The sequence below is a fragment of the Tupaia chinensis genome, unplaced genomic scaffold (genome assembly GCF_000334495.1).
Source record: "Tupaia chinensis unplaced genomic scaffold, TupChi_1.0 Scaffold000418_1, whole genome shotgun sequence".
Taxonomy (NCBI): Eukaryota; Metazoa; Chordata; class Mammalia; order Scandentia; family Tupaiidae; genus Tupaia; species Tupaia belangeri.
The window spans coordinates 1,246,919-1,256,365 of NW_006159923.1; the positions used below are offsets into that span (position 1 = coordinate 1,246,919).

The 9,447-nt window shown below is 44.9% G+C and overlaps 1 protein-coding gene and 1 pseudogene across 3 annotated transcripts in view; one reads left to right on the forward strand and one right to left on the reverse strand.

Moving 5' to 3' along the window:
- The first annotated feature begins 936 nt into the window (after positions 1–936).
- Positions 937–9,447, forward strand: part of TTLL9 (tubulin tyrosine ligase like 9) — a 45,592-nt gene continuing 37,081 nt past the window's right edge. For all 3 annotated transcript variants that reach the window (XM_006154728.2, XM_027774275.1, XM_027774274.1), the window contains exons 1-3: positions 937–1,358; positions 3,576–3,619; positions 9,318–9,410. In XM_006154728.2, the coding sequence (XP_006154790.1) occupies positions 1,344–1,358; positions 3,576–3,619; positions 9,318–9,410 (152 nt within the window). In that variant the 5' untranslated portion in view covers positions 937–1,343. The remainder of the gene's footprint in view (positions 1,359–3,575; positions 3,620–9,317; positions 9,411–9,447) is intronic.
- LOC114008944 (PEST proteolytic signal-containing nuclear protein pseudogene) lies at positions 8,664–9,133 on the reverse strand (annotated as a pseudogene).

Consider the following 9,447-nt stretch of genomic DNA (forward strand, 5'->3'; position numbering starts at 1 on the left):
TAAAAATGCAAACTGAGATCTGGGCAGCAGGGGTGAAAGAGTGACCAGCAAAGGGAACCTCAAGGTTAACAGAGATAAGTGGGGGAGATAAAAATAAGGGTTAAAACAGTAACTGAGGCTGGAATGGAGAGATCAAGGGGTAAACGGTAGAAAAGATGAGGCTGGCAAAATTCTCAGGCACCGGACCAGTAAGAACCTTCCAAGTCAAGGTAAGGAATTCTATCCAATCTTTATCTTTTTTTTAAATATAGAATTATTTATTTTATTTTATTATTTTTATTTTACAAAGTTTTTGCTATAGGGCACTTGCGCTCACAAGAGAGAGACAGAGAAAAAGGCAAGAGAGAGAGAAAGTGAGAAAGTAAGCCACCAGGTTTGGGACTTGAACCATAGTCGGCCATGTGGGAGTCCAGTGCCCTAACCACCACGCCTCCTGGTGGCTCCCCAATCTTAATGATGATGGGAATGATGGAAGGATATATGGATGGAAGAGAAATGATCGAATTTATGTTTTAGAGTTCTTTGGCTGAAGTGCAGAGAATGGATAGGGCAAGGGTGGGCATTAGCAGGTTGGTCGGGAGGCTCCTGCAGGGGTTGAGGTGAGTTCCTGCATACAGTTGGTGCTTAGGAATTAGAAAGTGACTGACGGGCTAAAGGATGTACAAATACAAGAGATGGGTGTGAATGCCAGATGTGGTGTGTGTGGAGGAGTGGGGCCTGGGGAAAAACATTTGAAGGAGGGATACGGAGACAGCATTGTTCAGACAGGGAGGGAGTATTGTTACATTTTGATCAATTGGACCGGGGAGAAATGTTCACATATTGAAATTATCACCTTGTAAGCTAAATAATATGATTGAATGTATTAAAAAAATGTAAATAAAAAAAAGTGACTGGGAGAGCGAAGAGGTGACTGATTGGCTGCCTTACCGTCTGATGATGTGACTTAGGCGACTTTCCTTGAGTAAAGAAACAAGCTGACAACTCTTCAGACACAGCGTCCTCAGGTGGAGGGAATTACAGTTGGAGGCAGCGCTGGGCAGTAAGTGTCCCCTGCGCGCAGCCAACTTCTGGCCATGAGTGCTTCAGAGTCGCAGAGAGGAGAGGCTGGGAGGGAGAGGTTGAAGGAATCGCAGGGACTTGACCTGCCAGGTCATTCAAGAGCTTCCTGGCTTAGGGGTGGACACCCGCCTGTATACTCTGCTGAGAGGCGTGTCCCTGCTTCATCCAATCAGAGCAGCGAATCCAGCGCCCCTCAGTCGCCTTGGCAACGGGACTGTAACGGGACGCTCAAGGTAACGCAGGTTGCTGTGGCGTCAAATTAGGTCCTGGGGAATCGTGTCATGTCACGACCGAAGGTAGGAATGGCACCCGATCTAGATGTTTTTATCGTTCCTGGAAAGAGAGGGAAGCCTCGCGGCCATTTGGAACTTGGTCGGGCTCCTTGCGGAGGGATTCTGGGGAGGAGAAGAAAAAGCTTAACTCAAGGGAAAGACTACAACTCCCGGCATGCTGCGCGCCGCCGGAGCTGTTGCGCATGTCCCAAGAGCCCTGCCGGAGAGTCACAAAACTCTGAGACTAAAGGGTGCTTGACGACTTCTGTAACCCCGAGTAAAGCTCAGAATTTCACATTTCATGATTTCATGACCTGGAGACGCCCTGAGAGATTCATTCATCCCGCTGCCCTCCTGCCTGTCCATCTGTCTATCCATCCTTCCAACTGTCACCCATTTATCCCCTACCTCGCAAAAAACCCAGCCGGTTAATTAGTGACTTTTCCAAGCCAAGCCTGGTGCTGGCCAAGGGACACCAAGGTGAATCAGACAAGCCCTGCCCTCCAAGAGCGCACAGGCCAACTCTTCCATTTTAAGAGTAAGAAAAATGAGACCCAAAGAAGGAAATTGAATTACTTTGGAATCCAGTTCCCCTCACCCCGACCGACTTCTTATTTCATGTTTGTCTTCTCATGACTGGCACTTTAATTTCTTTAATTCCCTCTTACAAAGCAAAACCAAACAAAAAAACTCGAGTTTATCTACTTTCAGAGTGTCTTGAATTTCTCCTTTTTACCAGGGCTTATTATTCATGATTATTTGTCTACTGTCTATTTTCGCTGCTGGACTCCAAGATTTTGTCTGACTGGTTCTTTCCGGTACCCACCATGCCCAGCACTGAGCTGGTACACAGCTGGTCAGTGTTGAGCAGCTCTTGAACTACCTACCTGGTTGTTCAGGACAGAAAGCTGGGATTCTATCTTTGCTCCTCTGTTTTCCTCACTTCCCACATTCAATAAGGCCTGCTCCTTTAACCTTCTAAATACATCTTAAATACATTCTTCCTTTCATCTCAGCTAATGCTATGCTAGTCATGATCCAATTCTCAACTTAAAGAAAAATTAATACTCTCTAAACATGGATTGGAATACATGCACTTTTAAAATATACCTTTTAAAGAATCTTCTTTTATTTAATGATATTGTTAGTGTTAATACTTTTTAATTTGCTATAGTACATGTGTGCTCACTAGAGAAAAAGTGAGAAAGCAAGCTGCCAGGACCGGGACTTGAACTGCAGTCAGCCATGTAGGAGCCCAATGCCTTAACCACCATAACACCTCTGGCTCCCCCACTTTTTCTTTTTTAATAGTTTTTGTTATACGGCACGTATGCTTACCAGAGAGAGAGAGAGACAGAGGGAGAGAGTGAGACAGAAAGGGAAAGTGAGAAATCATGCCCCAGAGGGTGACCATGCTACAATCCCCCCTCCTCCATTTTCTTCTCAGAATTTTGGGCATGAATGCACACACACCTGGCATGTTCCTCAAGCCTCTGGTTCCAAGACACAAGCCATAAGTTTGGCCATGTGATCCAGCTGTCCCAACCACCATGCCACCAACTGGCCCGGGACATATATCACTTTATATATATATATAAATTATATATATAAAATTTCCCAGAGACATTTTTGCTACAGGGTACATGTGCTCACCAGAGAGACGGAGAGACAGAAAATGAGAAATCACCCCCTGCCCCAGGGGGATGGCCATGCTGCAATCTCTTCTCCTCCATTCCGGATTTTGAGCATGCACACACATGCACCTGGCCTGAGTTTTAAGCCGCCAAGTCCGAGACTCAAACCACAGTTGACTATGTGGGAGTCCAGTGATGTAACCATTATGCCATCTGCTGACCCTGCTAATACAATATGTGAAGTTAGACTAGAAAGTCCAGATTCTTCACCCAGAGCCTGCTGTGCTGAGCTGAGCTCTCAAAACTGGGTCTCTGGGTTGACGTTTGGAGCAAGAAATTCACTCTACTGTCTATGCCTACAGTGGAACAAGCCCACAGTGAGGTGAGTCCTCAGATGCTTGGGGGTTCATCTCAAGCATAGCATGTATATCTGGACTGATGCTGGGCACATGGTGACTGGTGAACATCTAACCAACTGGTCACATCTCAGGACCTAGGCATTTCTAAATCTGATGGTTTGAGCATTTTCAGATCTGCAGTAAGTTGAGCTGGAAAGGCAGGGCAGATACGCAAAACCTATTACATCCTTATCCTTTTCTTATTGCAGAATCAAAATTACAAGAGCCATGGATTGTCAAAGGGCAAAGAGCGGTGAGTTGTCCACTCAGTCCATACACACAAAGCTAACTTCCTCCCTCCCTCCTGTCCTTCCTTCCTCCTCTCCCTCCCTCCATCTGACTTTCTCTCTTCTTTACTTCAATAATTACGATGATAATAATAGTAGTCATAATAATAAACAATTATTGAGCACCTGCCATGTGCTAGGCCCTGGACTGGTCACAGTACCTGTACTATCTTATGGAATCTTTAACCCTTTGGAGTACATACTTTTTTATTAGTTTTTGCTGTAGGGTGTGTGTGCTCATGAGAGGGGGTGGAGAGTGAGAAATTATCCCTAAGGAGGATGGCCACACCACAATATCTTTTCCTTCAGTCTCCTCTTGGATTTGGGGCATGCATGCACATGTACCTGTTATGTTTCTTCAAGCCACTGCATCTAGGACTCAACTGCAGAGTCGGCCATGTGAGATCCAGCGCTTTAACCTCCATGCCACCTGCTGGCACGAAAGTACATACTGTTACTGGGTCCATTTTACAGATGAAGAAAGTGAATCTCAGAGAGGCCAAGTGACTTTCTCAAAATCATATGCTCAGTTAGTGACGGTGCTTGTCACTCCAGAGTCCACTGACTATGCTCTCCTGCCTCTTCAGCAGCCCTGTGATAACTGCTGTATCCATGCACACCACGGGGGTGCTTATCCATCTTCCTGTTGAAAGGCACTTACCCTGTGTCTTAGTATTGGTTTTCCCCAGAAACAGACCCTGAGACAAAGATGTGAGAGCAAGTGGTTAATTTGGAAGAGGATTCCAGTAAGCCCTGGTGAGGAAGCGGCAAAGTAAGACAGCAAAGAGAGGGAAGCCGAGGAAGGTGCATGGATAGTTATTGCTGGGCCCTCCTCCCACTGGGGGCTCCTGAGGCTGTGGAATGCACTGCGGGCTTCTGCTGACAGTGACTCCCAGCTCCACTGTCATTGTAGCTGTTGGAGGAGGGGCCATTAACTCCTTGGTCCTAGGTCCACTCCACTCCCTGACTGGGGAGTAGGGAGTGGGGGCAGGTGCAGAGAAAGCCCTCAGGAGGAGTTGCAGGTGCTGGCAACGGAAAGCTCTCTGACTGGCATGCGCAGGAAGGGTGAACGCCAGTGAATGTGGGTGGACCCCCCTCAGTATGTTACAGGTTATGTGCATTAAAAATGAACAATTACAGAGCACCCTGGTTCCTGTGTTTCCTAGTACCTATGTAGAGTACAGAGCTAGGGCGAAATGGCTGAGCTTAGGACATACATGCATTTTTTTTTTTTTTTTTGAGAGAGAGGTTTTTGCTACAGGGCGCCTATGCTTGTCAGAGAGACAGAGAGACAGAAAGACAGAAAGCGAAAAATCACACACATGCACACACACCACACACATAGGGGGATGATCATGTTGCAAGCCCTTCTCCACCATTCTGCTCTTGGGATTGTGGGCATGCACGCACAGGTACCCAAAGTGAGTTTCAAGCCCCTGTCCAGGACTCAAACTATAGTTGACGACATGGGAATCTAATGATGTAACCATTACTCCACCTGCTGGTCCCATATATGTGCACATTTGACTTGACTAAAAATTGCCACGCGGCTCTCCAAAGTAAGCTCTACCAGCAGAGTTTCCATTTTATCCCATTGTTGCCAAAACTTAGACTTTTAGATTTTTGCCAGGCTCATGGTTTGACATAGTAACGGATGGTTTTAATATGCTGAATTGTTCTCCAAAGGCTCCTCTCATTTACATTCCTATCAGCAATGTAGGATAATTATTACTTCTCCACATTCTTGTGAGCACTTGGTATTTGTCTGATTTTTAACATTTTATCTGGTCTGATGGATTTTGAGATTACATGTCTTTTTGGACATTTGTTGTTTTGGATTGATTGTTTATTTATTTAGAGAGGTTTTTGCGATAGTGCATGTGTGCTTGCCAGAGAGACAGAGAGACAGAAAGTGAAAAATCACCCCCCAAGGGGGATGGCCACGCCGCAATCCCTTCTCCTCCATTCTCCTTTCAGGATCTTAAACTCACATGCCCTGCGTGAGTTTAAGCCACCGGGTCCAAGACTCAAACTGCGGTTGACTACATGGGAGTCCAGCAATACAGCCATTAGCTAACTGCTGGTCCTGAGAATTTTTTTAATATTCCATTTTGTCTCCTTTATTGACTTTTAGCTAAACCTTCTTATTTTATCAATATTTTTAGGTTTCTTTTTTTAGCCTTTTTGCTGTAAGGTATGTGTGCTCACCAGAGGGAGAGAAAGAGAGAGAGAGAGAGAGAAGAGGAAAAAATCACCCCAAGGGGGATGGTCATGCTGCAATCCCTTCTCCTCCATTTTTCTCTTAGGATTTTTGGGCATACACGCAAGTGTGCCTATGTGTTTTTCAAACATTGGGTCCAGGACTGGAGCTGTGTAGTTTGCCATGTGGGATCTAGCCTCTTAACCACCACATCAGCTGCTGGCCCACCAAAAACATTATCTGTTTCTATACTGCTGAGACTCCAATTACATGTATGTAGACTGCTTGATATTCTCCCATGAGTCATAGAGGTTCTTTTTATTCAAAGTCTTTCTTCACTAATTCTATTTTTTAAAAAAGAATTATCTTATTTAATTTCATTTTTTTAAATTTTAATTTGACCAGAGAGGACAGAACAAGAGAGAGAGAGAGAGAGAGAGAGAGAGAGAGAAAGTCTCCAGGTTTGGAACTCGAGCTGTGGTTGACCATGTGGGAGTCCAGTGCCCTTAACCACTATGCCACCTGCTGGCCCCTTTCTTCTCCGATTCTGTTTGAATAATTTCAAGGCACCTGTCTTCAAATTTACTACCCTTTCTTCCACAATGCCCAGTTTCCTGTTACACCCATTTGTTGAATTTTCTTTTCAGATATTGATTATAGTTTTCTATTCTAGAAATTCCTTTGACTTTTTTTTAGACTTTCAGTTTCTTTTTTGCAATAACTCATCTATTCACACATTATATCTTTTCCTGTAAATTTTGTGAAACAAACGTGAAGTTCCCTATCCGATAATTCCAATATCTGGGTCGTGGGTTTAATTGGCTGTTTTTCTTCTTGATCATGCATCATACTTTCCTGTTTTGATATTGCATATGTTAGATTTTCAAATTGCTTTCTAGAAATAGCAAAAAGCAGTGAAGAGAATCCATGTGAGAACCCAGTATCTGCTGGCCCAGGTGATGTGGTGGTTAAGGCACTGGATTCTCACATGGTTGACCATGGTTCAAGTCCTGAAACCAGCAGCGTGAAAATCATGCTGAGCACATGTGCATGCATACTCCAAATCCTGCGAAGAGAATGGAGAAGGGATTGCAGCATGGCCAATACCCCTGGGGGGGGATGATTTTTTACTTCCCCTCTCTCTATCTCTCTCTGGCAAGTACATGCACCATAAGGCAAACAAACAAACAAAAAGACTTAAAAAAACACTTTTTTTAACTGGTAGAGGGTACAGGGGCTCACTAGTGAAAAAGAGAGAGAGAGAGAGAGAGAAACTTCCAATGGGGCTTGGTCATGCTGCAACCCTTTCTCCTTCATTTCTCCATCTTATCAGGATTTAGGGCATGTACTCTCATGTGCTTGGTGTGTTCTTTCAAGCTGCCAGGACTGGAATTCGAACCTTGGTCAGCCATGTGGGGTCCAGCTCCCTATGCACAGGGCTTAACTCCTGCACTATGGGGCTAGCCCAAGACTAAGAATTTTCATGTATTTATTTTCCAGAGCATGCAAGCTCTTTGCTTTGATTAGCAGTTAAGGTTAGGGGCTGATTACTTATATTCCTTCTAAAACTTTAATTAGATCGAGCTCACCCCAATCTCCTGCATGGCTATTTTGAGCTTGCTAATATTTGAGCAGGTGGGGGATTAGGCCGCAATTCCAATTATTTTGTTGTCATCATTTACTTTCAGATGCCACTCTGGCAAGGCTGCCCAAGTGAAAACACTACATAAATGTGCAGGCGTATGTGTTTTCTCTGTGCTTTTCTCTGTTTTCTCTACTATTCTTTTCTTAGAAAATTTGCCAGTTTGTTTGTTCGTCTTGGAATGGGGCTTTTCCTGGATCTGATTTGTTTTGCCACCCTATATATTGTCCAAGCTCCACCGACTTCATGCCTGCAAAGTTTCTCTTTAAGATGAGCTCATTCTCTGGTGCCTGCAGGTTGGCATAGTGGTTAAGGTGTTGGACTCCCACAAGACCAACTGCTGTTCCAGTCCCAGACCTGGTGACTTGCCTTCTCACTCTCTCTCTTTCTCTTTCTCTTTCTCTCTTGCTAGTCAAATTAAAATAATAATAATAAGTGTAATAATAAAATAAAACCATTCTTTAATACACTTTTTAAAAAGGGGGCCAGCTGGTGGTGTAGTAGTTAAGGCGCTAGACTCCCGATATGGCTGACCATGTTTTTTGGGGGGAGTTTTTTGAGAAATTTTTGCTAAAGGGTGCCTGCATTCACTGGAGAGACAGAGAGATGGAAAGTGAGAAATCACTCCCTGGGAGAATGGCCATGTGGCAATCCCTACTCCTCCACTCTCCTCTCTGGATTCTGGGCATGCACACACCCATGCTTGGCTAAGTTTCAAGCTGCTGGGTCCAGGACTCAAACCCCAACCAACCATGGTTTGAGTCGGACCCAGTGGCTTGCTTTCTCACTTTCTCTGTCTCTCTCTGGTGAGTGCATGTGCCCTACAGCAAATCAGAAAAACCATAACAATAAATAAACATTTTTTCAAAAAGATGAGTTAATTCTCCCATTGGCACATACTCAGCCCAGACACTCACCCCCAGAGAGTTGCTGCATCTCTCCACTCTACCATGAAAGGTTTCTCTCTGTAATCAGTCGGCATGGTGGTTAAGGTACTGGACTCCCACATAGTGACTGTGGTTCGAGTCCCAGATGGCTTGCTCTCTCACTTTCCCTCTCTCTGGTCAAATGAAATAATCATAAATAAAATTAAATCATTGTTTTTAAAAAAGGGAAACTTTCTTTTTAACTTTACACTCAGCCCACACCCCAATTTCAAAACACGTACTTAATTGTCTTGGTCATGGACAATTGCAAGATAAGATTTTATATTTCGCTTTCATAGGTTCTGGTTATCAGAAAGTCCACACTTTCCCTTACTGAAGGAGTTTGGTCCCACTGATGTTGGCTTGTTTCTTCCTATGTTCTTCATCCTCATCGTTTCTTCTGGAGGCATCTCCTCTGGTTCACTATCTTTATCTTCATTAAAAGCCGCTGCTACTGAAAGGGTTTTGGAGCAAGAGTTGGAGTTGTTTCTTTAGGCTCAAGTGATCCAAGTTTGATGGCGATGGCTGGTGCTTTCTTTGCCGTCTGACCCCTGTAGCAGATCCCAACTTGGAGATCTTTGTAGGCTTTGTTGGGAGGCCCACTGCTGCTTCTTCAGCTGATCGCTTCTGAGTGCTGCGACCCTTCCATTGCTCCGGTGGCTCCAGCTCGCGGAGGCTTTTCAGGTTCCTCTCCCACCTTCCCATCTGCCATTTCCCCCACCCTCAATTTTGTTATTGTGAGTGTTGCCACACTGTGATGCTACATTCTAAGTTCAGTAATTCTGCTTTTGGCATTTGCAATTGTGGGCTGGACCTTTCTTCCTCCCCTTTTCTCCCATCTCCGGGCCATCCCAGGGAAGCTGTGCCCAGCAGTGTTCTGTCGCTTTGTCTTGCAGAGAGCAGAGAGCGTCCATCCGATTCAAGACCACGCTTATGAACACCCTCATGGACGTCCTTCGCCATAGGCCAGGATGGGTGGAAGTGAAGGAGTAAGTCACCCCATCCCCAACCTCATCCCTCTTTCCC